This window comes from Saprolegnia diclina (assembly GCF_000281045.1).
Source record: "Saprolegnia diclina VS20 unplaced genomic scaffold supercont1.30, whole genome shotgun sequence".
NCBI lineage: Eukaryota > Oomycota > Saprolegniomycetes > Saprolegniales > Saprolegniaceae > Saprolegnia > Saprolegnia diclina.
Genome location: NW_008246097.1, coordinates 322,627 through 348,827, shown reverse-complemented (window position 1 = coordinate 348,827; position 26,201 = coordinate 322,627). Strand labels below are relative to the sequence as shown.

Genomic DNA, 26,201 nt, shown 5'->3' with positions numbered 1-26,201 from the left:
TCGAGTAGCTGCAAAGATCGCCGAATTATGTTCCGCCATTGCCATGCTCCAACCCGAAAACGCGCTTCTTCCAGTATCTATGGCTCGAGGGAAGCCGTGCAAAAGTAGCTCGATCGTGGACATCCTCCCTGGCAACGGACCCAAGGTTCGGCAGTTCTCTCGAGTTGACCGTGAGCCAACGTTGGTCGTTGCTATTATGACATCCATGTACCTTGGAACACAGCGCTCTGCCTGTTGAGGCGCGTGATGCGTCATTGAATCGAATCGAGTAAGACCGAGTAAGATCTGTTGTCAAGAGATGATTTTAGGTTCGTTTACTGCTTCCACTCGTGCTTGTTGGAGCTAGACATTTCGAACGGGAAGAGGGGCACACGCGGGTGCATTTGGATGCCGTCGACCGTCGAAAACTTGATGGACGCCTTCTTGAGCGTTTGCTCGAGGGCCAACGTGCCGTCGAGGTCGACGCCGGTCACCGCGAGCCACCCAAAACCGGGGACGACGAGCTCCACTAAGGTCGTGCGCTTCGGTCGCTTGGCGAGCTTGGACTTGGTCTTGACGTCGGTCGTGATGAAATCACTGAGCTTGACGCCACTCTTGTGGGGCAGGAGCGGCCCCGTGAGACTGATCGCATCGAGACCCCGGGGCGGCGAAAGAAGGCCGCCCGCGTGCTTCATGAACGTATCGTCTGCGTGCTCTGTCTTGGAGAGGTGCCCCGGGAGGACACCGTACCACGTGAAGAGAAGCTCGTTCTTGCCTTTGGTCGAGAGCGTGTTCTCGTAGTCCATGCGAAGCATTGCACCAAGGAACAAGCTGCGGCCCGGCGCGACCTTGTAGATGGTGGTCTAAAGCCACAAAAGCTTGCTACGCAATCACAGCAGCAATGGTCGCGTACCGGCAGCTTGTTGCCCGGAATCGCGTTCGTGAGCTCCATGCAGCCAGGCTGCGAGAGAATCTCAACCAGCCGCTGGCGCTTCTTGTCCACGATAAGACCTACACGTCTCTCCATATAGGACTCCAGAGAGATATGTGGTCACGCACCGGGCGTGTCGAGAACGTTGCACGGCTTTTGGCCAATCACGACAGGAATCGGCGACACGGCCAGCGTCGTACCGGGCAGCGCCGACGTCGTCATGTGCTTGGACGGCGCGCCCTTTGAGAGCTGCTTCCGCTGCTTGAGGCTCAGGACTTCTTCGTCCGCATCGATTTCGTCTTCGTTAAACACGAGTTGCTCGGGCGCCTTTTCTTCGAAATCAAAGTCGTCGAGAGAAATGTCCTACAAAACACAATATTGTCTCCAAGTGGCGTGCAAATAGTCTATCGAAACCTCGAGCTCGGGGCGCTGCGTAACCTTGCCGCCAAACTTTTTGCTCTTGGACACATGCGAGATGAGCGCGTTGAGGAACGTGCTCTTGCCCGCGTTGGCCGCACCAATGACGCACACGTCACGGTTTTCGCGGTGTTTCTAGCCAGCACATATGCAGATCGCGGCGTGGTGACGCAGTGTACCTTGATGTCGCCGATGATCTCCTTGATGCCAAGACTCTTGGTGGAGCTGACGAGGCGAATGCCAATGACGTTTTCAATACCGAGATCTCTACAACGCAGATAAGCTAACGAAATGTGCGCCATGATGGACGTACTCGGCAGCCATTTTGATGCGGCGCATGAGCCGACGCGCGCCCGAGTGGGTCGGGATCATGTCGGCCTTGTTCACGACGAGAAGCACAGGCTTCTTCCCGACAACGTGACGGGCGCTACACGACCGCATCGAATGAGGCATGAAGAACTACGGTGCACACGACGTACTTGCCGAGCAACGAGCCGGTAATGTCGAGGATGTCGACGAGCTGGATCATGAGCATGTCGCGCGGCTTGAGCGCCTTCACGCGCTTTTCGTATTCGTCGTACGCCATTTTCGTGTCGGTGATCTTGCCGTAGTTGCGGATCTGGAAGCAGCGCTGGCAGATGAGCTTGGTCGCGATTTCCTGGACATCTTCGATCTTCTCGAGCGCCGCCGTCGAGCAGAACCCGACCTTGGCTTCGTCCTTGAACTGCATTTCGATACCGCAGCCGCTGCAAGTGAGCTCTTCCATGAGGTCGATGTGAGCGAGGAGCTTGCGCGCATGCGCACTCGTCTCGTCCTTGCCTGTCACGGCCGTGCTGAACGCGTGGGCGCTGGTGAAATGCTCCAAGACGCGAGGCAGCGCCATGAGCTTGGGCGAATGGATGAATTGGCGCGACGCAGCCGACAAAAGCGACGTCCACGGACGCGTCGGAATCGCGCGATTCAATCGGCGGAGCATGCTTCGCGTGGAATCGGTATCTTGTGAAACCAGTCAAACCCACTCCAGAATACCACGATGCCATTGGTTAAAATCGTATTGTATTTTAGCCAATGGCATCTTGTTTAATAAGCAATATAAAAAGCAATATATGCTGTCTATTGCTTTCTATGTACAGCATGGCAGAGCTGTCGAAGCGAGGACACGGGCAGCTAAAGTTACACAGACACCACTGGATGTAGTACCTACTATCGATAGTATGTGGCACTATCGCACGGGCCAATCTCGGGCAAGGCTAACCCTCTGAACGCGTCGGCGCCAGCGAAAAGCACGTTCGAACGCCCGACTGGCGCAAACGCTCCAACCAGCGTCTGCCGCTTGCACGTTTATGCCGAATGGACATCAACCAGCCAGACAAGCCTTCTTGCTTGGCTCTACGGTACCAGTACTCGTACAATGTAGTACAAATATTGTATTTTCGAGGAACCCTTTTCTCGACCGCTGCGGCACAAGAACGTCGGCTGCAGCTGCTCCGGCTCGCGTCTACATCGGTGGATCGCTGTTTTGTAGTTGTCCTTTACTAGTATGTGTTGTCCAGACGAATACACGTGGGGCATCAGAGTTGTTGGCGCGAAAAAAGTTGTCTGCAGCCGAAACCAGCTGGTTTTTCAGCACACGACTTCAGAACGCTTTGCGATCTTCCCACAACCAATCCAGGCCTGTGACGTAAATGGGCAACGTCGCGCCCGCACCCGCGCCGCTCATGGCGTTTAGCCTCGAGCCCCTTGACCCGATTCCGATCGTTGATATTCGCTACTGCCGGACGCAGCCGACATCCATCGTGATTCCCAAGCGACTGTACATGACGCACATTGACTGCAGCCTCTGCACGGTGGACGGCGAGCCGCTCTTCCACTGGGACGGTCGCAAGACGGCGCTCATGGACCACGCGACATCGCCGACCGTCGTGGCCCACATGTCGAGGAAGACACACTCGCACATCAACATGCACAAGGTCTTCTTGGAGTCGCGCTTCTTGGCCAAGCACCAGATTATGCGCATTCTTGTCGACTTTCCCGCGCTCTACCACCCGACCATCACGAGTGTCGTCGAGTCCATCGACGGCGACCGGTGCGCTGCGTTAGGAGGTTGCACAGACTGCTCATCATGCTGCGTAGGGTGTCGTTTCACGTGAGCGGCGAATGGAGCGAACGCAGCGCCATCCTGAGCATGTCCCGGTCCCCGTTTGAAACACCGGTCGTCGTCGCGCGCATTCGCAGCCACGGCAGCGCAGCGTCGCCCTTCAGCGAGTATGTGATTGACGTAGTGCCCGGCGTCGACATTGCCGCCGTCGTGCTTGTCTGCATAGCCATCGATCGTATAGCTAGCGTGCTTCGAGGCGTCCTCTATTAGTCCTACTCGCTTCCTATTTATGTCGCATTTCACATCGTCGTCTTGGGACTCGCGCCGTCTTTCTTGTGGCACGCGCGGAAGGCTTCCCACTCCTACCATATTTGTGTCAATGCCTGCAGGCGCACGTCGCAGCAAACCTCGACGCACGCCGAGACGCGGCCTTTGTGCTGCTTCATGCACGCTACGCAGCTTGCATGAGCCTACACCAGCTACTGCTACAAGGACCCACCATCGACCTTCTCGTAGATGGCTTGGCAGCCCGTGGCAGCGACGGCCGACGCATGGTGGGTCGGGTTGCCCGGCTTGCACGTCAGGCACTCGGGTTTCGCTGGCATTCTTTTTGCGGAAATGCCAAAGCGACATCGTGATCCAATTTCAGCGAATCGACAGCGACGTTTACGACAAGAGCCAATCAGAAACGGTATGCATTATGGCAGGGTATTATTCCAGCCAATGCTGCAGCAGATAACAGAAGCGCGGATCTCGACTGCAATCTTCATCAGCTCATCAAGCAACACCCTAGTTTTTTGTTAAATAGTCGATAGGCTTGCTAATATAAAGGATAGACGCTTTGTAGCGAAGTCGGTACATATTAGCAAGTGCGCCATTTGGTGGGCATGGTGGCATGGACAAGCGCCGAAGATATTAGTTCTTGGAGGTATCATGCCGCACAAGAGCGGTTGAAATCGATGCAAGCAGCAGCAGCACCTGCGCCGCGTGGCGCCTTGATCCTGCTCGAGGGCGTGGACCGCTGCGGCAAGTCGACGCAGGCCAAGCTCCTTGCCGAGCATCTCCATGGCGCCCTCCAGAACTTTCCTGATCGGACGACTCCGATCGGCTCGACCATCAATGCGTACCTCTCGAACGCCTGCGAGATGAACGACCGCGCGATCCACTTGCTCTTTAGCGCCAACCGCTGGGAGGCTGCCGATAGACTGCGCGGCCACCTCGCCCAAGGACAGCATGTGATCATGGACCGGTACGCTATGCGGTTACCGAGGTGGGCTACAGCGCGGTACTAGGTATTCCTACAGTGGTGTTGCGTTCACTGCGGCCAAGAACCAGCCGGGCTTGACGCTCGAGTGGTGCATGCAACCCGAAGCTGGCTTGCCCAAACCCGACGTCGTCATCTTCCTCGACATTACGACCGAAGACGCGGCCAAGCGATCTGCGTACGGCGAGGAGCGCTACGAGAAGCGCGAGTTCCAAGACCGCGTGCGCGACAACTTTTTCCGCATCATGGCCACCGAAAAGTGGCACGTCCTTGACGCAACCAAGTCGATCGAAGAGCTCCACGCGACAATCCAGCAAATCGCCGCCGACTGCATCGCCCGGGTTGCGTCGCTGCCCATCCAAGACATTGGCGCATAGACAATCGATGCACCATGTACGCTAATTGCTGCAGCCGCATTAGACAGCACGGGCAGATCAAAGCAAGCAACGACGTCGTTTCTTGATGGCATTCAGCGTTGCACGTGTGGCGTCTTTCGCAGGAAAGGCCTTTTTCGCACGACGTACCAGTGCTCGTCCACCGCCCTATCAACCTCGCGTCGGTAGTACCGTAGTAGCAGTACTAGTAGTTGTTGTATGCAGAAGCTGATTGCTTTCGAGCGTGCCAAGCCACTCGGGGCATCAGCTTGCTGGAAACGAGGTTTGGTGGGAGTGTTGTCCGGAACCATCCGTCCCGGCATCGAATCTCCTCGTGGCACAGCACTCGCTTAGGCCAGTGAGACCCAAGTGCCAACGGCGCCGTAACCAACCTCTATGAGGCATCATGGTCGATCGCTAATCCGCCAACTTCAACCTCCGGCCGCTGGTTATCCGGATGGAAACCTTCCATTTTGTGTGGTCATTTCCAAAAGCCAAACCAAGCCGACAAGGATGTGCTTCAAGGTCAACTGCGCAGTGTGCCAGAAGGCGACGTGGTAATGCGCGACTGCTGCTACAGATCAGCATGTGCTCATGCCATTCGTAGGCAAGGCTGCGGCCAGCACATTGACAGCGCCCTCGCTGGTACGATATGATGCGAAGACCAACGACTCATTGCCGTGTAGGCGTCGCGGACGCGGACCGTTGCCCCGGTTGGCGCACGGGCAAGCACGAAGATGCCACGGCGGCCGCCGCGCCGCCGCAAAAGCAATAGGCGCGAGGGCTACACTAAGAACAGCTCGTTCAACATGTCACGTATACAAGATCTTAGTCGCGCATCCAGCTCGGTGCATCGCTCTCCGGGTGGCTCGCGACTGCATCGGTCATGGGATTTGATGGAGCAGATGTCTTGACGCTGGCGAGGTATTTGCACTGCTCTTGGGCTTGCTTTAGCTGAAAGAGGTGGTCGACGCAGCGCCGCTCGGCAGCCTCGAAAGCCGTCTTTGTCTCCTAATGGCAGCAAAGCATAAGGCCTCGCGTCGAGTGGCGAGCAGATTAGGACCTGCAGAGCAGCCACGGCGTCGACTTTAGCTTTCTCTTCGTGGGCCAACTTGATTGTGAGCTTGTTGATGTGCGCATTCGTCTGCTTGTACTTGGCTTTCCACTCGGCGCATTCTTTCTGAAGCGACACCTCCGTCGATGCCAAGTGCGTCACACGATCGGCCTGCGCTTTCACGGTCGCCGACACCTCGGCCGTCCGAGCATGCTCGTCACGGACCATCTATATAGCCGTTTGAGAAAGGCTCTCGAAAGGATTGGTGACCTTGAGAAGGGCTTGGACTTTTGCGTCTAGCGCAAGCTTCTTCTCGCTCATCGCACGTAAGTCTTCGCGGGCACTGTCTTCGTCGGCGCGTGCCGCCATGAGATCCTATGCAACGTTAGTGTCGCAGGAGCCGCGCGTCGTACGCGTTGCAGCTGATGGTTGGCCGTTCGCGCCAACTCGAGCTGTTCGTCCACGTTGGCTTGGCTTGCCGCCTTGGCTTGCAGCTACTACGAGACGCAGATCAGAATGGGATAGCATGGGGTACCGACCACACGACCTCATTCAGCTCTGCCCGGACCGCTTCCAGCTGCGCGAGGAGCGACGAGCGTTCCGAGTCCCACTGCGATGTTGCTGCGGCGAGTTGGCACTGCAGCGCGCGCTGTTGCTGCATCGCCACCTCGTCTCTCTGAGCCGCGAGGCTTGCATCACGCTCGGCGTGTCGTTGGAGCTCCTGCAGCTCTACTCTACTTGCATACACTGTGGCGATACAGTTTGCATCGCGTGCGCACCTCAGTTGCTGCAGTGCATCCTGCGCCTAATACACGCCTCAGGAGGCATGTCGAGTGCATGGACAGCGCACCATGTTGGCGCTCAACTGACTTCGGTGGAGGTCGTTTTTCAGGCGCGCCGCTTCGTCTGCTGCCGACGCCACGGCGCGGGCAAATGCTTCTTCGACGTCGGCCTTCTCGCGCGCCATGGCGTTCAGAGCCTCGTCAAACGAGGTCTACAAGAGTAACGCAGAGGTCGCTTCGTCGGTGTATCTTGACAGTACTTTTACCTTGGCCCGCTTGAGATGTTCGTTCTTGCGTGTGCACTGTGCAATGCGAACGCTGAGCGTCTCAATCATCTCGTCCTACACCACAGCATTCTTGCGTTCGATCCACTGGTCGAGGCACGGACTTTGACTTTGGCGTCGTTCGCCTGCCACTGTGTGACCAAGCGCGCCGACGACGCATCCTCCTCCTCGAGCCGCGAATCTTCTTGAAGCGAACGGACGTCCTATCGCTACGATTACCACCACGCAGGACGTGCGACGCGTACAGAGATGACGCGGCCAACGCGGAGCAATCGCTGGTTGGAGGTCGTACTAGTCCGTGGCTTGCCTGTCTGCATGCTCTCAGCGGTTTCACGCGTCCATGCATCATCCGGTAGCCCATGAGCGTGTCGAGTGCAAACTGAGACACGGCCTTTCCTCTACATCGTCGCTCGATGGACAAGCTCAGAGCGATGTGACTAGTAGGCTAACTATCTAGTGGGCTGGCGCTCCTTCGCCCAGTGGTCGGTACGAAGGACACTCTTACAAGCAGCACGGTGCGGTTTCTTCCGCAGCGAAGACAAGTTGTGCGTGTCGCGGTGAAAAACTCTTTTCTTCCGCGTGGGAAATGGTGACGCCAGGCCTGTTCCAAATAGATCAAGCGCGGAGCGACACGTTTCTAAAAAGATCAAGCGCGGAGCGACATGTGCGCAAGCTCAGTCCGCTGATTGGGCGTCGTGCGCCAGCCGCAGTGCATCCAGGATCACGTTGCTCACGCCGGCGGAATCGCGCACCTGCGTGTGATCGTCCGCCAGTCCGCCAAGACGACGCCAGTGCCATCGACCGCTGACGAGGAAGCAAGTGCGCGGGCCGGTAGGATATCGAATACGAGTTGCACGTTGCAGTGCCACTTCGAGAAGGCGAGTGGTGTGGCGTGCGCTGGCCGGCGGAGGCTTGTGGCGAGGGCAACATGCATGATCAATCCATAAGACGAAGGCTGGCTGAAGGCGCAAGAGACATGGAGCATGCCATCCATACTGGGCAGGTGCCTGTGCCCATGAGAACCATCCAAAGATGATTACAGCCGTATCGACCCGACCAGCGTCTTTACGCAGCTCCTTACGCCTCCACAATCATCCAACCACATGGTCGATGAAAGGATCGGCACGGCAAGCATGCCCACGTTGACGGGCGACACACACACGCCCTCCCTGTCGTGCGCGTCTCGCTCCAAGCAAATCCCAAAAGCAGTTTCATAAGCGAAGATGCGCAAGAAGAGCGCGCTCCTTGCCAGCCATTTATGGCTGGCAGAGATGATTATGGCGCCCAAATCCGCTGGAGCAAACCTGAGAACAACGCCTGCGTAACGGTAACGACGTGTGCGAATTCCCATTTTTCACATAGAGGGAATCTTCCTGAGAACAAGGCCGGCTGATCTGGAAAGGCAACTGGGAACGAAGGGTGCTCGTCCCACGTTGGATATCTCGAATGTACCTAGGTAGAGTGGCGTACCCAGCACGGCGGTGCTCCCCACAGCATTCTTCTCCTTCCTTCGCTCATGGGCTAGAAGACTTCTTCCTAGGTCGCAAGTTGCTTCAGACCAATGGATACACGCCATGTACCCTACGGTACTTGACGCTTCTCGACGGAGACATTCCTTGTTCTAGCGGCCGGCTATCTCCCACTGTCGCGCACCTGCTGCAGCTGGTCGCGCCGGCATGACTGTCCACCTCTCCGTGATTTGGCCCGTGGATGCTGGGTATGAACTTGGCAACTTCAAGGTTCACTTGGCGCTGGCTCGTTGCCAAAACGTCATTTGATTGGCTTCACTCGTGGGACATGCCTTCTTCCGCCAATCACGGGGCGAATAAAAAGACACGCGTTACGCCAGTGTTTCGAAACACCCATTTGGATGGTCTGGATCTCGGGGAATTGCAGGAGGAATTTTCGTTTTGGAAGAACGAATGTCAATCGCCAATTTGACAGAGGCCGACCACATCCCAGAGCATGGACCGCCACCTTCTGAGCGAGAGCACGCCGTCGCCGCCCCATGCGCCGCGCCTTGCGCCGCCAATGCTGCTGCCTGAGAAGCCGCGCGTGATGCCGTACCGCCAACCCACCGAAGACAAGTGGGTCGAAGCAAGCTCGGACGACGAAGACCAAGGCCAGGCGTCGGACGACGACGAGTACGACAGCCCGCAGCGCGCCAAGCCCACGGTCGCCGCCAGCAACACACCGACGGCGACTGAGACGCCAGGCCACAGCAAGAACCCGATCGAGGCCGACGGCGAGGACAAGGAACGCATGATGTCCAAGACCGTTCCGTTCCTCGAGAAGACGTACATGATGCTCGAGCAGTGCACGCCGAGCGTCGCGTCGTGGGCGCCCGATGGGCTCTCGTTTGTCGTCTACAACGCCGACAAGTTTGCGTCCGAAGTCATCCCGATGTACTTTAAGCACAGCAAGTTCTCGTCTTTTGTGCGCCAGCTCAACTTTTACGGCTTTCGCCGCCTCAAGAGCCGCGGCAAGCCGCACTTTAACGGCGACCAGATGATCTACCACCAGTTCCGCCACCCCAAGTTTGTTCGTGGCCGCCCGGAGCTCTTTCACTCGATCCAGCGCAAGCGCCATGGCCAGAACATGACCATGATTGACCCGCCGGCGCCGCCGACGGGCCATGCGATCCACCCGCACCACCATCCGCACGCGCACAGCGCGCCGCCAACGTACGCGCACCACAGCATGCACCACCCGGTGCACGGCGCGCCGCCAGCGCCGGTCGTCTTGCCGCCCGTGGATCCGTTCTGCAAGGAAGAGACGCTGCAAATGCTCTGCGTAAACGTCCGGCATCTCACGAGCGTCGTCCAGATCATGAGCGAAGAGCTCCGCGAGACGAAATGGACGATCCGGTCGCTTCAAGACACGATTGCGCGCCACGAACATACCATCGCGTCGTACGAGAGCAGCATGAACCCGCCGAGTGCCAACGCTCATATTGTGTACCGGCGATGAATTCACGGTCCTGTAGTTAGTTTAGTGTAGTAGATAAACACCTAAGTTAGATTATTGACTCGACACCACACTTCTTGCACGAGCTTCGTTGACAGTAGCACGCTCCATGGACAGGACATGGGCACGGACGGGCGCATGCTACCGTCCAGCGTGCCACGCATGGTCGTCGCCGATGTAATATGTTCTCTTGGTGGCGACACTTAGCTGTGCATGCCGGTCTAGAGTCCGCTTACCGGTACATGTTGGCAGGATGCAACTGAGGGATATATGCTGCAATGAGGTGTACTCCTAGTATTAAGGCGAGGTGTGTAGCCAGCAGATAGAATCGTAAATCTACCGATAGCATACCCAATATGCGTGTCCGCACAGGCGAAAACGATACCCTATCGACAAGGCATTGGCTCACCCAACGGGGACCTCATCAGATGCCGTCGGCGAGCTGCGCACCCTGTCCAGCCATGTTGAGCGTCTCAGTTGTCCAGCCTACCGCAGGATCATGTCTGGTCCTTGCAGCCGAGATCAACTCCAGTTGCCCCCAGGAGCATGCGTGTCAATGCCCTTGGTGCCTGGTATCGACGCTCGATGGTGTGGCCTCGATGGCGTTTCACGCTGCCACGTGGCCTTATGACCTGTGACATCGAATAGATTTGCGACATACATTCTTACAGGTATAAAACCTGCCAAAAGGCATATTTGCGTCGGAAGCCGCGGGATTCATTTCCACGAGGCACGAGCAATGGCACAGGTCTGGCGCAGCGCGATGGCGCGCCTCCCGCAGAAGCGGCTCCTCCGCGTCGAGGGCGCGGACGTCGTCAAGTTCCTCCAAGGTATCTTCTCCAACGACATGCAATCATTCGCGGTGCGTGGCGACGCGCGCTACGGCGGCTTCCTCAACCACAAGGGCCGGCTCCTTGGCGACGCCGAGATTGTGCAGACCTCGGTACGAGGATGCATGGGGAGGCGTGGGCTTACCTCAACGATGTAGCACGACACTTTCTTTATTGCGTGCGACGAAGCTGTCTCGAACGACATGCTCAAGCACCTCAAGAAGTACAAGCTTCGCTCCAAGGTCAAGTTTGACGCGGTTGAGGACGACTTTACACTGCACGCCATCTTGCCGTCGCTCACGGCCACGGACGACGAGTTCGCGCGCGTCCAGCAGTGGAAGGAGAGTGTAAACCAAGACGTATCCAACGATGCGCTCGCGTATACCGACCCGCGTGGCGACGTCTTTGGTTTGAAGGCGATCCTTCCGGCCGCCACGTCATGTACGGCTCCATGCTCGCCTTGCTCGCGATGCTAATCCTAGTTTGTCTAGTGGCGCTCCCCGAGGGCTTTGCGCAAGACGACGACGCGAGCACGCTGTACCGCGACCGTCGCATCCTCCTCGGCGCGTGCGAAGGGTAGGTTCCGTCACATGCTTCGAGGCGCGATCGTAGTGGTCCTTTAGGTCCGAGCACTTTGACGCGATTCCGCTCGAGCAAAATTTTGACATGCTGCACGGCGTGTCGTTTACCAAGGGGTGCTACGTCGGTCAAGAGCTCACGGCGCGGACGCACTACAAGGGTAGCATCCGCAAGCGCCTCGTGCCCGTGCTCTTCTTGCCTGCTGCGGCGCCCGCGGGCTTCTCGCTCACGGAGGGCATGCACGACGCTTCGTGGATGGCGCAGGTGACGGCGACGATTCCGTCCGGTGTCGACGTCGGCAGCCATATCCTGCGCGCTGACACGGAGGCACGCGTCGGCAAGATCACGACCGTCGCCGCAGGTACGCTGGCCATTGTCGTGGCAATGTACCATCTTCCATGCGGTTAGGCGTCAACGCTGCCGTGGCCATGATGCGCATGGAGCACTTGACTGTGGAGCCGATCGACTTTGTGACCAAAGACGCAGCGTACCACGTGCTGCCGTACGTGCCGTCGTGGTGGCGCCCCTTGGACGCCAGCACAGGCAAGCCCGTCCAAGACTAGAGCCCGGACCACCATCAATAGACAGCTTCTTACTTCTTGCCTGCGGTGTTGGCGTGCTTTTCGGGTCGTTGTGGCTGGGACTGGGATCGGGTCAGCGTGATGCCATTGGTCAATTTTTATTTAAAATCCACATCTTGAATAGCAACCAATGTATACTGAATTGAAATAGAGGTATTCTATTGCACACTGGTGCATTTCGCCGTTCGAGCAGGATGGAGCAAGCACAGAAAGATCGCAAGGCGCTCCAGGAGCACGTCGACCGTTTGGGCGACGGCCTCGTCAAGGTCCGTGCGCGTCTTCATGTGGGAGGCCTCGGCTCATGGCATCTGTAGACGCACATGCTCAAGGCCCTCGTTGAGCTCGATGCCATCCTCGCCAAGGAAGCCACGGGTACGCGATGGCATGGCTTGTGGACGACACGACGCTGTGCGTAGAGGATCCTTGGGTCGTGCGCATTCGCAGCCACGGCCTCGTGGTTAAGCAAGCGAAAGATGCGCTTGGGCTCGTCGTGCACCTTCTCATGCAAGACGCAGGTAGCTTGCGGCCAGGCATGGCAGCATGGAGTGACGCACCGTTTTCTGTAGGTTTTGCGTCTTCGATGCCAGGCACAACGACCACCGACGTTCTGCCCGTGCCGAGCGACTGGGACAAGAACGCTGCCGAAGGAATCTACATCTTCAACTACCACTTCAAGCTGCGCCGCTCGACGCGGCAGTTTGTGCTCAAGGTCCAATCCTCCGTGATTCCTGGTCTTACATTGGCGTCGACATGTAGGCGCTGTACATTGGCAACACGCTCGCAGTGCACATTACGGACGAGAATGACAAGGTGTCTTCGATCGAGCTCAAGTATGCTGAATGCGAAACTTGGGTGGTCGCATCTCGAACCCGTTTTGCGCGTAGTGCCCCGACCTACATCCGGGACCTCACGGCAACCAACGCCAACGCGGCCGACATTGTTCAAAACGTGACGGCCCTCCATCAGCAGTGGACGAGCTTTGTCGACTCCTTCTTGCCCAAGGTATTCTTGCCTGGGACCTCCTCCGTTCCTCACTTGTGATGTAGGATGATGACCTCGGCGACGTGCCGCAAATGCACCGCCCGGCGCCGGCCGCCCCTTCGTCGCTGCTTCAGGAGCCCGGGTACCCTCGGATGCCGTCCGTTGTGCCGTCCGTTGGTCGTGGAGACATCATGCCCGACTTTGACATGGGCGGGCACCGTGACCCTGGCATGCTGGTCGGGCCCAACCACCCGCTCTTTGGCGGGCCACCGGCGTTCCAAGGGTCCGTGCCTGGCGCTCGCTTCGATCCATATGGACCTGTGGGCCCTCGTCCGATGCATCCATTCCCCAACCAGCCCCCTGGTGGTCGGGCGCCGCGCCAGCCTTTCGGAGGGTATAAGAACTACCTGCTCCGTCTTCTTGGCTTGGGAAACTGATGTCTCCAATTTAGACCTGACCCCGACCACCTCCGCATGCCTGGAGGCCGCGATCCGAACGTCGACAACATGTTCTTCTGATCTGCATCATGAAGAGGACGTAGTCCAGAAGTAATTCGTTAACAAAGGAGGGACGGGATGTCGTCGTGTTTTGATTTAGTGGAATACCTTTTCTAGATTGGGTGAGTAAAAGGAGAAAGTGCCGAAAGCTCAGGTAATGAGATTCCACTGAAATTTTCTTCAACGGGTCTACCAACTACGGCAGACCCTGCCGATGTCCCTATTCAGGTTCGTCATTGCTTTCGTTACTCAATTTTAGACTATACTACTCAATAGCGAGGCGATGGATCTCAGCGATCTTGGTGATTGAATGTCGTCATATTTTGGTCAAGAGTAGCAAATATTTTTTAGCATCCTTGATCCTGTCGCTCGCTTCTATTAACTAAACGTGCAAATACAGTCGTTGTTGTTTCCCGTCATACAAATGCCTCGTGTGTATTCGCTCACGTCGGTGATACGACGACAACTCGGTGCCACGCAGAACGCGGAGCACCAAGCGTCGGCGCGTCAATCAGATTCGTCATCTAATGTTGTAATCACTGGGAGTCCTATGCTACGAGATGCAAATTCAAAAGTGAGCAACACGGGCGAGAGGTCCACAACCCAATGGCTCGTAGCAGTCGACTGCTGATTGGGCCGCTCCCGAAACCTGAACGCATTTGATTGGTCGTCATAATATCCTCCAACTGCCGGCGCGACGGTTCGCGCCAAAAATGCCTTTCAAGATGGCACCACCCGACGTTTTCGTTCAGGCCTTCCGTCATGAACAGCTACGGGTAGATTGATGAGCACTGCTCTGAGCAATGCTTGTCACCAGCCATAGTATACCCGATGTACCGCTAGAGTGAATGACCAATCGGTTCCTAGTGGGAGCTAACTATCAGCGATTTGCGTGCTGTCTACTAAGTACCCCATCCTCCTTGCATCAGGTTCTGCGAGCGTTAGTGCACCCGTCTCTCGGCTCACAAGATCGCCCTACACAATGCCAAGGACACGACCAAGGGAGTACAGTGTAATGCATTCCCTTGGACGGTACCATCGGGTAGTGTGCAGGCAGTACGCCTTCTCTGCGTCGTGTTTGCCTGTACAAAAGTTACCCACAAGTTCAATCAAGATGCCTTGTTCATCGACTTGTGGCCAACCGCCGAGAAACCTGGTCATTCAGCCTCAGCCAGCCAACCTCCATCGTCAGTTGTGATTTCAACAGCCCTGTACCAATGCGAGTTGCGGTACACGATGCCAAAGACCCGCGCCAAGACGCTAGCACGCGCGTTTGTGACAACAAAACCAGACGTGAGGAGCGTACCGTCGTCCGAGGCAAAGCGCGGCGCCGGGCATGCTTTCGCCCCTTGTATTTGTGTGATTCTAGCCAACCTGTCATAATTTATTTTACCGCTGCATGAGCTCTACCCTTTTAAAACCGATTTACTGTAGCATATAATATGCATTCTACATCATCCCTACCTAAACCCAAGTGCACTCTCTCTCAGAATAGATAAACCTTCTTTTACGCTATGGGACCGCGATCTCCAATTTGACTGGTGCACAGTCACTGGCAACGTATCGTGATTCCCACAGGTCTCACTTTTGAATTTGCATCTCGTAGGATAGGACTCCCAGTGATTACAACATTAGATGACGAATCTGATTGACGCGCCGACGCTTGGTGCTCCGCGTTCTGCGTGGCACCGAGTTGTCGTCGTATCACCGACGTGAGCGAATACACACGAGGCATTTGTATGACGGGAAACAACAACGACTGTATTTGCACGTTTAGTTAGTAGAAGCGAGCGACAGGATCAAGGATGCTAAAACATATTTGCTACTCTTGACCAAAATATGACGACATTCAATCACCAAGATCGCTGAGATCCATCGCCTCGCTATTGAGTAGTATAGTCTAGATTTGAGTAACGAAAGCAATGACGAACCTGAATAGGGACATCGGCAGGGTCTGCCGTAGTTGGTAGACCCGTTGAAGAAAATTTCAGTGGAATCTCATTACCTGAGCTTTCGGCATTTCAATATATATACATTTATCTCTACAACCAAAGTGTCAAATTCTCATCGATCGTTCCCCTGGTCCCTGAGGCCGTTTCTTTGGGAGAACAACCTCGTGTCTCCGATTCATTGTGTGCTTGGAGTTGTCGACTGTGTACATACCAGTCGGGCCGCAGCAATGTGGTCTCAAGCACCAGCCGTCGGTCGAGTACATCTCTCGATGATTGTAATATAGCAAATTTGGAGTCTATCCCAGTGGTCCTTGGCATCTGTAGCCACTGAATGGACTAACCCTCCTGACCCCCGTAAAGCTCCTAGACGAATGCAGAATCATTGGAGGGCGCGGTGCCAAGGCCATTCGGTCTGGTGCACGTCTCCGTGGTCCCCGACATCTCTAAAATCGAACGCTTCTATCTAGCAGTACTTGCTGGATCCAAAAGTCCTTGTCGTGCGAACCATCGACTCGCTATGGTCCTTGAACAGACCGACTATTGAAACCAGCTACAACAACTTGATCCTTCAGCTGTATCCACCTCTTCTTAGTGTGGTTGCGGTACCGTTTGTGGCTCATACATCCCCGCAGCACTCATTAACACGACATAATTTAACATACTCTACCGTATAAACTCTTGGCAGTTTTGACCGCATTGCTACACAGACCTGCGCACGCCATCTCGAGTACTAGTATTATAAGACGGTGCAGATCTGGTTGATGCTGGTAACGGTTGGGGCGCTGGGCAAAGACAGGGCACGGCGAGGCGTGCCGTTTGCTACGTCGATACATTCCTGCGCTCAAAGGCAACATTGGAAGGTTGGCGGTGGTGTACGCTGCGTCTAGATCGGGCGAGCAGCCAAATCGGCCGCAGTGGAACCTTTGCGGGATCTCTGTGCAACCTGGTCCAGAGACCGTCACTGCTTGGTGCAACCAAGCTTGGACTCGGGCGGTGGGGCTTTGAGACTCTCGAATATGGTCAACCCAACAATATGTAAAATCACGAGTTGCATGAACATTGGCATCTCAAGATATTGCGATCGGGTCGCGTTCGACTTGAGCCAAGATCGCCGCAACTTGCGTGGCGACGTCGGCGGCCGACGGGCGCTCCTCCGGGTCCGTTGCCCACATCGTTTGCACGAGGTTTTGCATTGCGGGGGGGTATGGAGATAGCACCGCCACCTCCGGGCGAAGTCCCTCGGGCACGTTGGCGTAGACTTCGTCGCGGCTCCACGCCTTGTAGGGCGCTTCCCGAGCGACGAGCGACCAGAAAACGAGTGCGAGGCTGTACACGTCGACCTTGGCGTTGAGCGGTTGCAAGAGGTACTCTTCCGGTGCGCGGTAGACGCCTTTCGCAATCGGGATGTGAAACTCGCATATCTCGTTGGACGACGACGACGAGTTGCGGCCGTTGTACCGGAGCCGATTAAAGTCGTTGAGCACGAGGCGATGCGACGCTTCCTCGTACAAAAACTGGCGCGGCTGGAGGTCGACGTGAACCGCGCCGGCCGCATGGAGCTCTGCCACGCCCATCGCAGCATCGCGCGCCAGCGACAGCGTCTCGGCCATCGACCACGCAGGCGTCGTCGGGTCGTGCAGCACTTCGTCCAAGTTGCGCGGAAAGTACTCGACGACAATCGTCGTGTTGCACCAGCCGACGAGGTGCGCAATGTGGGGCGCATCGCGGAGCTGGTAGAGCACGGCGGCCTCTTCCACGTGGCGCTCGAGGATACCGCTTCGCCATGCGAGGTTCTGGTGCACAACCTTGACGGCCACGGGCTTGCCTACGCATTGCCGTCATCAGAGGCATTTCTCGACGCCGTACCGTACCTTGCCACGTGGCCTTGAGGACGCTGCGCCAAAAGCCCTTCCCGAGGACCTCGTGCGTCTCGAGCTCGTGCATGTTGCCACAATGCAGCGGCAGATCGAACGGATCAAAGGCCGCGACCGTCGAGGCAAAGTTGCAGCCAGCCTATACACAATCCAGTACGTACTTGTGAACGCATATGGAGAAGGCTACCGTAGCAACCGACGTGTACCGGGCCGGCGCCAGGAGCCGACCGACGTACGCCCGTGTCGCGTCAGCAATGTGGCGATGTGGGCGGCGGAGGAAGTGGGTGGTGATAGCACCATGCTCGGGCACGAGCGACGTGTGCAGGAGCACGAGCGTCCCGAGCGAGAGCGTGCAGAGCGCGACGAGCACCTTGATGGTTGGTCGCATTCTCCGGCTGCTGCAAGTTGGACTTTATCATGGCGGAAAAATCGAAGCCTGGACATTCGAAATTCGGACGCGGCGCCCACGAGTCGCAGCAACATGCTCCGCCCAGTGCTCCATCGTATCGCCGTACGCAGCATAGTGGATGTGGGTACACGCAAGGCAATCAGCTCTTATACTTATTCAGCGGCCAAGAGCCTCTTATTTACAATTTGCATATGGGCACAGCAGAGGTCGCGCGATTAGACCATGGGCGACGCAGGAAGGAGGCCGTCGGCCGCGTCGACGTACGTGACGGAGGTGACGTAGAACCAGCGCCAGAAGATGCGCCAGACCGCGACGAGCGAGACAATGGTCGAGCTGCCAAAGAGAAGGATGACGGGGATGACATTGGCTGCCGGTGCGTGCTGGGCCTCTTGCAGTAGCCGTACGAGAAGGCTTGCCACAAGCACGAGCGCGCCAATGAGGAAAAGAACTACGAAAAGATACCCAAGGGAGGCCCAGCTGCAGCCATGCCGGTGGTCCCAACGGACGCGCCGCCGGAGCACAACGCGGTACGTAACCTTGCAGAGCTCGCAGGCCAGTGCTTGGTCGATAGGAATGTGGCGCGACTTGATCCACTGGCGCAGACCTAGCCAGGATCGCATGCTTGGTCCTAGAAGAAGCAATGTGGTTCTACATTGAGCGTGGATCTTGCCGACAGAGCCCGTGCAGGCGCAGGCGGAGAGGAGCGGGTCCGTGGCTCCTAGTGTAGCAGGGTCATGAAGGCTCGCAAGGAGCCACATATGTACTGGACTCGTGACTGCGGCAGATGCGGCAGTACTGAGGACTGCCCAAAAGCGGTACCTTGTCCCCGCCCGAGAAGTCCAACTCCATCATGAGCAGGTTGCCCTTTGAGTTCGCCCTTTCGCAACCCAACACCGAATTGGAGTGCGCTTTCCGCGCAATATCAATATATTTAGTTAGTCGATGCGTTGGGACCTCATGAGCATTTGCCATAACGTTAGTAGGGTTTGCGGCAAGCCCACAGACAACGGAGAGCAGAGACCAGCAAAGCCATCAAAATGAACGCCCAGAGTACCAAATAGTTTTGCTTGCCTCAAGCACCATGAGCGTATATTGTACTTAGTACAAACTCTCTCGGTTTAGTCGAAATAGTGCCAAGCACACCATATTTGTTATAACACCAATATAAACATCACGTCGTGTCACAGTGGGATTTACCGACGAGCTGCCGCGCGTCCAACGAGTAGCATGATCAACCCCCTGCGCTTCTGCTCGTTCACATGCGTCTCCATCTTCCTCTTCGTAAGATGATGCTTCTCTTCCTCCATGAACATCGCTCCTCATGCGCACGCTCCAGGGGCTCTACTTTAGCTTCACGACGTACCAGGTACTGCATGCATGCGATCCTCCCGCCCCCCCATCATGCTGCCGACGTAGATCTATGGCATCATGTTCCCCGTCTTCCTTCTGGCCGAGAATGATCCGTACTTGGGTCCGCTCTGGACGGTAGGCCAGCAGGCTCGCATCGCACATGGCTGAGCGTCCTGCATCTAGGAAGGCCAGCTCCTCGACGGTCAATGCTACATCTCGAGCCGCCCCGACTGGGTACGTCACGAGGCCACGAATTAGAATCATGCTAACACATCTGCGTAGAGCAACTCGGACTTTACGAGCTCGCGCGCCTTCTTCGTCGGCGACTTCCAGGACCTCTCGTTCGACTGGCAGGACAACGAGCGCACGGTGGACCTCAACGTCTCGATGCGGCCGTCGTCCGATGGCAACGGCTCCAAGTCGCTCACGCAGTCGATTTGGAAGCTCATTCGCAACAATGGTAAGCGTTTGACTTTGCTCCCGCGAGGCTGACACCGGGCGTCGTAGGCACCGTGTACCTCCACGTGCACCTGACGCAAAAGGGTGCGTCGCCCGACCCGCGCCAGCACAACTACCACAAACTTCGCACGCTCCATCAAGTGACGCCATTGACCAAGGTCCTCGTATCTTCTCCATCGGTCATTCTCTTGTGCTTACGATGCTGCTCTAGTACGCCGATCGTCGCAACCTCAAGAACGCAACGCGGCTTCTCGGAGAGCACTTTGGCGCTCCGTCATCCAGTACGCCACGCTTCCGTGTTTCGCCTGTTGAGTATCGTGTACCTGTAGCGGCCACGGATGCGTCGGAGCCGATGCATCTTCCAGGCGAGCCGACAGGGGACGACCCTGCACTGACCGAGTCGATCGTGTCGTACTGGAAGCCGGTACGAGCATGCGCACTTTCTTTCGTTTATTGGCTGCTTTAGCACATGGCGATTCGACTCGTGACGTCCTTCAAGCACTATCCGCTCACTGACGTAGTTTGAGGCTATTGATCGCGGGTCTGACGGTGACGTTCTAGATCCCGCCGCTCGTGTACCACAACCTTCGCATGGAGAACGTCGACGGGCAGTGGAAGGTGCGTCGCATTGCTCGCGCTTCTTGCAGAGGCTGAAAAGGTTCTTTTGGACTAGTACTTGCCCGTCATGTTTGTGGACGAGATGGGCCTCACGTCCGAGAAGCTCTTGCCGCTCAACCGCTCCGTGACGGAGCTCCCGCTCAAGCTCTCGTATGCGCCCATGTCGTATGCGCGGTACGATTACCTGCTTTGCACTGTGGGTCGCAAACGCATGCTGGAAGGTGGCAAATGATGCTCACGTTTGGCTCGGCGCTCAGCCAGCAAAAAGACCTCGGGTTTGGCGAGGACGACCTCGACCAAATGCGATCGCTCGTACAATGTTCCTGTGGAGTCGATGGTTTCACAAAGATGGCGACTAGATTGCTGATACGAACCCATACCTGCTCGCAGTCACCATGACCGTGTCGCTGTTGCACATGCTCTTCGACTGGCTTGCGTTCAAGAGCGATATTTCGTTCTGGCAAGAGAACCAGAGTCTGGTTGGCATCTCGGTGCGTTCCATGGTCATTTCGTTCGTGTCTCAGATCATTGTACGTATACTCCTGGCATTGGCTGGCGATGACGATTGTCCTTGCAGATCTTCTTGTACCTTCTGGAGCAAGAGACGACGCTTTTGATCTTGGTGCCAAGCGGCATCAGTATCGTGATCCAGATTTGGAAGCTTTACCGCGCGACGATGCCCCGTCTCTCGTGGGCCAGCCGATCGATTGAGTTGACGCGGTCTGCGCCCGAGTCGTCGCAGGTACGCCGTGCTGCCTCGTTTGCATGCAAGCACGATGCGCGTCTTGCTAGACGGACGCGATTGACGTCATGGCCATGCGATACATGAGCTACGCGCTCTGCCCGCTCCTCCTTGGCTACGCGGTTTACTCGCTGCTCTACAAAGGTACCCTACAGGACTGACGAGAAAGCTCACAGTCCTCGTATTGACATAGACCATACGAGCTGGTACTCGTGGCTCCTTGGCAGTTTGACTGGCACCGTGTACACGTTTGGTACGTTTGCATCCCTATTCAGATGGGGTCGTGACGCGACCGCGTAGGCTTCATTATGATGACGCCGCAGCTCTTCATCAACTACAAGCTCCAGTCGGTCGCGCACCTACCGTGGCGCTTCCTCATCTACCGGTAAATCATCGCCAAACGTTTTTACGCTCAAGCACGCTTTGTCCATAGGGCACTCAACACGTTCATCGATGACCTGTTTGCGTTTATTATCACGATGCCCACGATGCACCGCATCAGGTAGACGTCGCCATTCTCGTTCACGCACTGGACGTTGTGTAGCTGCTTCCGCGACGACGTCGTCTTCTTCATCTACCTCTACCAGCGCTGGATCTACCCCGTGGACACGGGTCGCCGTCACGAAGATATGGACGAAGGTGCTGCGGGTACGCCCTTTTGCACGTTAGTTGCAGGCTGAAGAAACTACTGATAGGCGCTACGACGGAGGGCACGGCCGACTCGGCGCGCCTCAAGCAAGATTAAGCCACCAATGATCTGGAAGCGCTGTTTGTGCTTATGACGTCTCGACGCGATCTTGGGCCTTGCTCACGAGGTCCTGCCAGTTGGCTTTGTACAAGACGAGCGTGCCCATGGCGCCCGCAAAGCAAATGCCCGTGGCCATGCCCACCCATAGCCCAACGAGGTTCCACTCGCAGTAGAGATCGAGAAAGATGCCAAACGGGAGGCCTATGACGGCGTACGCGACGCAGTTGAGGCCCGCGCCCGTCATCTGGAGCCCACACCCGCGCAGGACACCCTGAATCGTCGTGTTCCACGCGTCGGCGAGCTGGTACATGGCGATGGCCCCCGCAACCTTGGCCACGAGCCTACGCATCAGGTGAGTACGATGAAGCGCATGGTTCCACACTTACGCTGCAATGTCGGGGTCGGACGTGAAGAAGGAGGCGAGGTGCGGGCGCAGCACCAAGAGACTCGTGGCCACGACAATCGCAGCGCAGGCGGCGACGCCGAGGGCGCAGACGACCGCCACGTGCGCCCGCCGGAGATCGTGGCCGCCGAGCGCGTTCCCAACGCGGACGTTGGCAGCCGTCGAGATGCCAAAGTAGAGCATGTACGTGCAGCTCGTGAGGTTGACGAGGATGGCGTTGGTGCCAATGGCGACGGCGGCGTTGGCTTGGACACCGGCAATGAGCACGAGCAGCTCAAAGCTCCACCACTCGAAGAGCACCATGAGGAGCCCGGACGCGCCGAGAGCGACAAACTTGGGCACTTGGGACGCCGCTTTGCGTAGCTGCCAGCCTACACCCATGCATTACTCTCCGCATTAAGTAGGTGCAGAGAATGGACCTGGCCAGCACGACGACCACACGGAAGGATCCATGCGGATGTACAAGAGCAGCGTCGCGGGCAAACATGCGTTGGCGATGCTCCGGGCGACAGCAGCGCCGAGGTACCCGAGCGATGTGTGGTACACCAAGACGTAGCCAAGACCAATGTTGAGGAGGTTGGCCGCGATCGCACAGTAGAGCATCGGGAGGACAATGTTTTGGGCTTGCAGCACCTACGCAGGACCATCATACATGCAGGATCTCATGATGTCGGACGAACCTTCTTGAGGAGCTCGTAGAGGAAGAGGAAAGGCAAGCCGAGCAGCATGATTTGCGTAAACTCGCCGGCGTCGGCCGCAATGTCTTGGGGCTGGCGCCACCAGACAAGCATGGCCGCGCAGTTCCAGTTGAGGAGCGCGATGGGCACCATGGCGGCGCTAGTGCATGCACTTGGTTCGTTGAAGATGAAGGAAGATGGACGTACCCGAGTACGAGGACGCCGGTCTGGAAGAAGACGCCGATCTCATGCAGCTTGTGGGCGCCAAAGGCCTGCGAGCAGAGCGTGTCCATGGCGGACGCGAGCCCGAGGCCGATCGTGAGCCCCGTGAGGTTAAGGTACATGATGGCCATCGCCGCTGCGTCGAGGAGGAGCTTGTCCTTGGACGCGTCGATCGGGTCGTGGTAGTGGCCCACAAGCAGCAGCGTCGCAATGCCGGGTGCATACTCGAGGAAGAACGTCAACGTCTAATGCGAAGCATGTCTTCCTCCACGCAAGCATGCATGGCGTACCACGGGGTACATGAGCGTGAGGAGCTGCGCAAGCTCGTCGCGGAGGACCGAGGTCGACGCCTTCTCGAGGCTGTCAGGGCCCAGCAGCGGCGACGCTTCCGTCACGCCCATCGTATGCGAATGACGTGAACATGATGTGGCTAAAATCACGCAGCACATGGGTGCGTACCCACCAAGGCGAGAAAGGCATGGTTACTTGCCGCTGCTCGTGGCGTGGGCGCCAACCACTGACGCGCGCAGCAGGAATTGCTCCGTGCACTGCCCAGCGAGACCGAGCTCGTCGCAGGCCGCGTGCCACCACCACTGGCGACGAGTTGCGTGCTTATAGCTCATGCGTCGAGAGTCTCAGCCACGGACCGTGGCTGAGACTCTCGATGGGACCTATTTGCTGGGATATCCTGACAGAACTGGGTGGCACTGCGAGCGCTGATCATCCGACCGGCGGCGCCTAAGGCTACACCGCGTGGACATGCGTCAGTTTGGGCACCTGCCGCGCAACGCCGCTGTCTGTAGTCTCCGTGAACGATCCAGCGAGCAATCAGAACTTGTTAATGCGGAGCCTCGTCGTACCTCGTAACAGTATCAATCGAATATCAATCGACTATCGATGTTTCGGCACACGGCCAGACATCGTCAGACCATTTTACGTTTACTTTTTAAATGTCAAGTGCGGACGACTCGATCCCATCGGCAATCGGTACCGGTACACTGCCACAGAGTATGGAGGTCGAGCGGAGTATACACTTGGTGCTCTCTTGTTCTATGGTCTCAGACGTCGTGGACAGGTCGGCCCAATCACCACCATGTCGACCATTCGCCTGGGGTTACGAGGATGATGGATCGCAGCCGTGAGGGCGTCCCTATCCGCCTCCGTGTCTTGTCCTTTCGAAAGCAACGGCGAGCATCAAGCAAGTTGCCTCGTTCTTTTTTACTACATGATCGGGTCGACTACTGACTCCGCTCCAGTGACCGCGCCAGGTGGGCCAGCGCCCGGGACATGGCTTCGCGCTCGCTAGTCCGGAACGACTTGGTGCCGAGGTTTGAGAGCGCGCGCATGTCCGTGTCTTTGCTATCGGGCTCGAGCTCGATGAACGCAGCCTCCGGGTAGAGCGCCCTGTCGATCAGAATGACGACACGGACAAAGCGAGACACCGTACCGAATCTCGGCCTCGACTTCCTGCACCTCCTTTTCGACGAGGCGCGTGACGTCTTCGGCATACCACGCGAGCAGGAGCGGCAAGTCTGCCTTGAGGTCCTTGGCCTCGAGGAACACGGGCTTGTAGCTACGCGCTTCGTATCACACCGCTCGGTGTGCTCGATACGTACATTTCAAGCAGCTGCGCCGCCATGTACGTGCCATCAAAGTCGACTTCCGCCTAGTACATCTCCCTCAGCGACCAAACCGAAGATAGATATATGGATGTACCTTGAAGCTAAACGTGGACGGACCGACCCACTGCGACTGCACTGCGTACACATTGTCGATGGACGGCCGCGAGAGCAGAAGCGCTTTGATGCCTTGCTCGATCTCTACGCAGCGGAATCAGCCTCACGTCGCAATACCTATGATGACCGCAAGCAACGTACCCGCATCGACGGACTGGCCGAGAAGGAAGCGCTGGTTCATGCGGATGAGCGAGACGGCGACACCGCCAAGAAGACAGCCAATACCAATACTTGCGGCGCTGTCCCAGAACGGGTTGCCCGTGACGTAGCTGGCACCGATGCCGCCAAGAGCAATCACAACACCCGTGCACGCAGCGAGGTCTTCGAGAAGCACAGCCATCATGAAGGGGTCCTTGATCGTCTTGACGTGCTCGTAGAGCGAGACGTCTTTGGGCTTGGTCGCGCGCAGCTCCCGAACGGCGCGCGAGAGCACGTACCCGTCGATGCCAAACGACGCAGCGAGGACTGCCCACACCTCCCACGTCAAGACGAGCTCGTCGGGCGTTGGTGGGTTCACAAGACATTGGATGCCTATCGCGTCATCATGTCAGGTGGTGCCAAACTCGAGCGATGACGCACCGTGGCTCACGGTGGCGCCGGCGCCGAGCCAGAAGATCCCGAGAGCTGAAATGAGCGACCAAAAGTACGCAGCGCGGCCGTAGCCGTACTGGTGCTTCTTATCCGGCTGGAAGGAGGCTTGGCGCAGGCCAAGAATGAGGAGGCCCTGGTTGCCCGTGTCGACGAGCGAGTGGATCGACTCAGACAGAAGCGCGCTCGAGCCTGTCTTGAGGTACGCAAGGAACTTGAGCACGGTAATGGCGGTGTTGCCGACCATGGCGCGAATGACCATGTCCTGCGACGTGTGTTTGAACTGCTTTCCGGGGTAATACGCTTTGTTGACGTCTTCGAGCGCGCGAAGGCGCCCGCCTGTGAGTACGTCGACGAGGCCATTGCTGTCGGTGGCTTCCGGATGCTCCTTGAAGTACTTGGACTGGGCGAGGACCTTTTGCATGAGCGTCTCGACTTCCTTCTGCTCGAGGTCCTCTTCGTCTGTGGACGCATCCGGGTTGCTCGGCACGCCAGGGCCATTGGCATTCCATCGGACGAACGGCAGCGGCTGGAAGCGCCGAAGTCGATGGGGCTCCGTCCGCAGCAGCACCTGCCGGCCGAGGCCAAGCGCAGTCGGGAGTCCGCGCCGCCACATGCCTGCCACTGCTCTTGACGTTCACTGTGATTGCGTGCGTCGTGCATATTATTATTCCACGTTTCACATTTTTCGAATCGACATGAACAATGTTGCATACAATATATAAGATATCTTTGCGAAATTGATTTAAATTGGTGAAAAAATACGACCCACATCTTTCACGACGTCGCCTGATTGGCTGGATCG

General features: G+C 57.1%; 14 protein-coding genes across 15 annotated transcripts; 7 read left to right on the top strand and 7 right to left on the bottom strand.

The window, feature by feature from the left end:
- Nucleotides 1–264: 264 nt before the first annotated feature.
- SDRG_09480 (hypothetical protein) lies at nt 265–2,342 on the bottom strand. The gene is made up of 7 exons (XM_008615415.1): nt 1,807–2,342; nt 1,641–1,754; nt 1,507–1,594; nt 1,325–1,462; nt 1,039–1,273; nt 893–990; nt 265–842 (listed from the first exon to the last, which is right to left on the bottom strand). The coding sequence occupies exons 1-7, from the start codon at nt 2,301–2,303 to the stop codon at nt 315–317; spliced, it is 1,698 nt and encodes a 565-aa protein (XP_008613637.1). The 5' UTR covers nt 2,304–2,342; the 3' UTR covers nt 265–314.
- A 670-nt stretch (nt 2,343–3,012) lies between these two features.
- Nucleotides 3,013–3,695, top strand: SDRG_09479 (hypothetical protein; the record flags this gene model as incomplete). The annotated part of the gene is made up of 2 exons (XM_008615414.1): nt 3,013–3,413; nt 3,461–3,695. 2 exons carry the CDS (start codon nt 3,013–3,015, stop codon nt 3,693–3,695), a joined length of 636 nt encoding a protein of 211 aa, XP_008613636.1.
- SDRG_09478 (hypothetical protein) lies at nt 3,610–4,035 on the bottom strand. Its single transcript, XM_008615413.1, has 3 exons — nt 3,925–4,035; nt 3,833–3,876; nt 3,610–3,787 (listed from the first exon to the last, which is right to left on the bottom strand). The coding sequence occupies exons 1-3, from the start codon at nt 4,028–4,030 to the stop codon at nt 3,725–3,727; spliced, it is 213 nt and encodes a 70-aa protein (XP_008613635.1). The 5' UTR covers nt 4,031–4,035; the 3' UTR covers nt 3,610–3,724.
- Nucleotides 4,036–4,366: 331 nt separating this feature from the next.
- SDRG_09477 (thymidylate kinase) lies at nt 4,367–5,157 on the top strand. Its single transcript, XM_008615412.1, has 2 exons — nt 4,367–4,674; nt 4,718–5,157. Exons 1-2 carry the CDS (start codon nt 4,385–4,387, stop codon nt 5,064–5,066), a joined length of 639 nt encoding a protein of 212 aa, XP_008613634.1. The 5' UTR covers nt 4,367–4,384; the 3' UTR covers nt 5,067–5,157.
- A 419-nt stretch (nt 5,158–5,576) lies between these two features.
- Nucleotides 5,577–5,838, top strand: SDRG_09476 (hypothetical protein; the record flags this gene model as incomplete). Its single annotated transcript, XM_008615411.1, has 3 exons — nt 5,577–5,620; nt 5,671–5,708; nt 5,750–5,838. 3 exons carry the CDS (start codon nt 5,577–5,579, stop codon nt 5,836–5,838), a joined length of 171 nt encoding a protein of 56 aa, XP_008613633.1.
- A 10-nt stretch (nt 5,839–5,848) lies between these two features.
- On the bottom strand, nt 5,849–7,709 carry SDRG_09475. 2 transcript variants are annotated; one of them, XM_008615409.1, is made up of 10 exons: nt 7,429–7,709; nt 7,288–7,386; nt 7,166–7,240; nt 6,968–7,111; nt 6,897–6,922; nt 6,665–6,851; nt 6,531–6,611; nt 6,388–6,492; nt 6,127–6,345; nt 5,849–6,074 (listed from the first exon to the last, which is right to left on the bottom strand). In XM_008615409.1, the coding sequence occupies exons 1-10, from the start codon at nt 7,498–7,500 to the stop codon at nt 5,892–5,894; spliced, it is 1,191 nt and encodes a 396-aa protein (XP_008613631.1). In that variant the 5' UTR covers nt 7,501–7,709; the 3' UTR covers nt 5,849–5,891. The 2 variants fall into 2 exon arrangements, with proteins under 2 accessions (XP_008613631.1, XP_008613632.1); XM_008615410.1 differs by lacking the exons at nt 7,288–7,386; nt 7,429–7,709 and having other exon boundaries at nt 7,166–7,281.
- A 1,390-nt stretch (nt 7,710–9,099) lies between these two features.
- SDRG_09474 (hypothetical protein) lies at nt 9,100–10,223 on the top strand. Its single transcript, XM_008615408.1, has one exon. It carries the CDS (start codon nt 9,149–9,151, stop codon nt 10,151–10,153), a length of 1,005 nt encoding a protein of 334 aa, XP_008613630.1. The 5' UTR covers nt 9,100–9,148; the 3' UTR covers nt 10,154–10,223.
- Nucleotides 10,224–10,848: 625 nt separating this feature from the next.
- On the top strand, nt 10,849–12,163 carry SDRG_09473 (hypothetical protein). The gene is made up of 5 exons (XM_008615407.1): nt 10,849–11,093; nt 11,139–11,421; nt 11,472–11,556; nt 11,604–11,920; nt 11,968–12,163. Exons 1-5 carry the CDS (start codon nt 10,890–10,892, stop codon nt 12,120–12,122), a joined length of 1,044 nt encoding a protein of 347 aa, XP_008613629.1. The 5' UTR covers nt 10,849–10,889; the 3' UTR covers nt 12,123–12,163.
- Nucleotides 12,164–12,329: 166 nt separating this feature from the next.
- SDRG_09472 (hypothetical protein) lies at nt 12,330–13,639 on the top strand (the record flags this gene model as incomplete). Its single annotated transcript, XM_008615406.1, has 8 exons — nt 12,330–12,406; nt 12,455–12,512; nt 12,557–12,655; nt 12,707–12,849; nt 12,897–12,970; nt 13,025–13,142; nt 13,187–13,515; nt 13,573–13,639. Exons 1-8 carry the CDS (start codon nt 12,335–12,337, stop codon nt 13,637–13,639), a joined length of 960 nt encoding a protein of 319 aa, XP_008613628.1. The 5' UTR covers nt 12,330–12,334.
- A 2,963-nt stretch (nt 13,640–16,602) lies between these two features.
- Nucleotides 16,603–17,858, bottom strand: SDRG_09471 (TKL protein kinase). The gene is made up of 3 exons (XM_008615405.1): nt 17,632–17,858; nt 17,442–17,583; nt 16,603–17,395 (listed from the first exon to the last, which is right to left on the bottom strand). Exons 1-3 carry the CDS (start codon nt 17,830–17,832, stop codon nt 16,638–16,640), a joined length of 1,101 nt encoding a protein of 366 aa, XP_008613627.1. The 5' UTR covers nt 17,833–17,858; the 3' UTR covers nt 16,603–16,637.
- A 114-nt stretch (nt 17,859–17,972) lies between these two features.
- On the bottom strand, nt 17,973–18,743 carry SDRG_09470 (hypothetical protein). The gene is made up of 3 exons (XM_008615404.1): nt 18,618–18,743; nt 18,506–18,571; nt 17,973–18,457 (listed from the first exon to the last, which is right to left on the bottom strand). Exons 1-3 carry the CDS (start codon nt 18,703–18,705, stop codon nt 18,069–18,071), a joined length of 543 nt encoding a protein of 180 aa, XP_008613626.1. The 5' UTR covers nt 18,706–18,743; the 3' UTR covers nt 17,973–18,068.
- Nucleotides 18,744–19,080: 337 nt separating this feature from the next.
- SDRG_09469 (hypothetical protein) lies at nt 19,081–21,767 on the top strand (the record flags this gene model as incomplete). Its single annotated transcript, XM_008615403.1, has 20 exons — nt 19,081–19,134; nt 19,190–19,219; nt 19,270–19,338; nt 19,387–19,437; nt 19,486–19,663; nt 19,711–19,820; nt 19,874–19,943; nt 19,992–20,086; nt 20,129–20,179; nt 20,224–20,280; nt 20,336–20,454; nt 20,502–20,592; nt 20,640–20,810; nt 20,858–21,022; nt 21,073–21,166; nt 21,216–21,275; nt 21,323–21,407; nt 21,456–21,524; nt 21,567–21,670; nt 21,718–21,767. 20 exons carry the CDS (start codon nt 19,081–19,083, stop codon nt 21,765–21,767), a joined length of 1,773 nt encoding a protein of 590 aa, XP_008613625.1.
- A 31-nt stretch (nt 21,768–21,798) lies between these two features.
- Nucleotides 21,799–23,473, bottom strand: SDRG_09468 (hypothetical protein; the record flags this gene model as incomplete). The annotated part of the gene is made up of 6 exons (XM_008615402.1): nt 21,799–22,111; nt 22,157–22,544; nt 22,593–22,806; nt 22,854–23,010; nt 23,058–23,317; nt 23,363–23,473. 6 exons carry the CDS (start codon nt 23,471–23,473, stop codon nt 21,799–21,801), a joined length of 1,443 nt encoding a protein of 480 aa, XP_008613624.1.
- Nucleotides 23,474–24,268: 795 nt separating this feature from the next.
- SDRG_09467 (hypothetical protein) lies at nt 24,269–26,032 on the bottom strand. The gene is made up of 6 exons (XM_008615401.1): nt 25,388–26,032; nt 24,950–25,339; nt 24,789–24,892; nt 24,689–24,738; nt 24,520–24,645; nt 24,269–24,476 (listed from the first exon to the last, which is right to left on the bottom strand). The coding sequence occupies exons 1-6, from the start codon at nt 26,010–26,012 to the stop codon at nt 24,311–24,313; spliced, it is 1,461 nt and encodes a 486-aa protein (XP_008613623.1). The 5' UTR covers nt 26,013–26,032; the 3' UTR covers nt 24,269–24,310.
- Nucleotides 26,033–26,201: the final 169 nt, after the last annotated feature.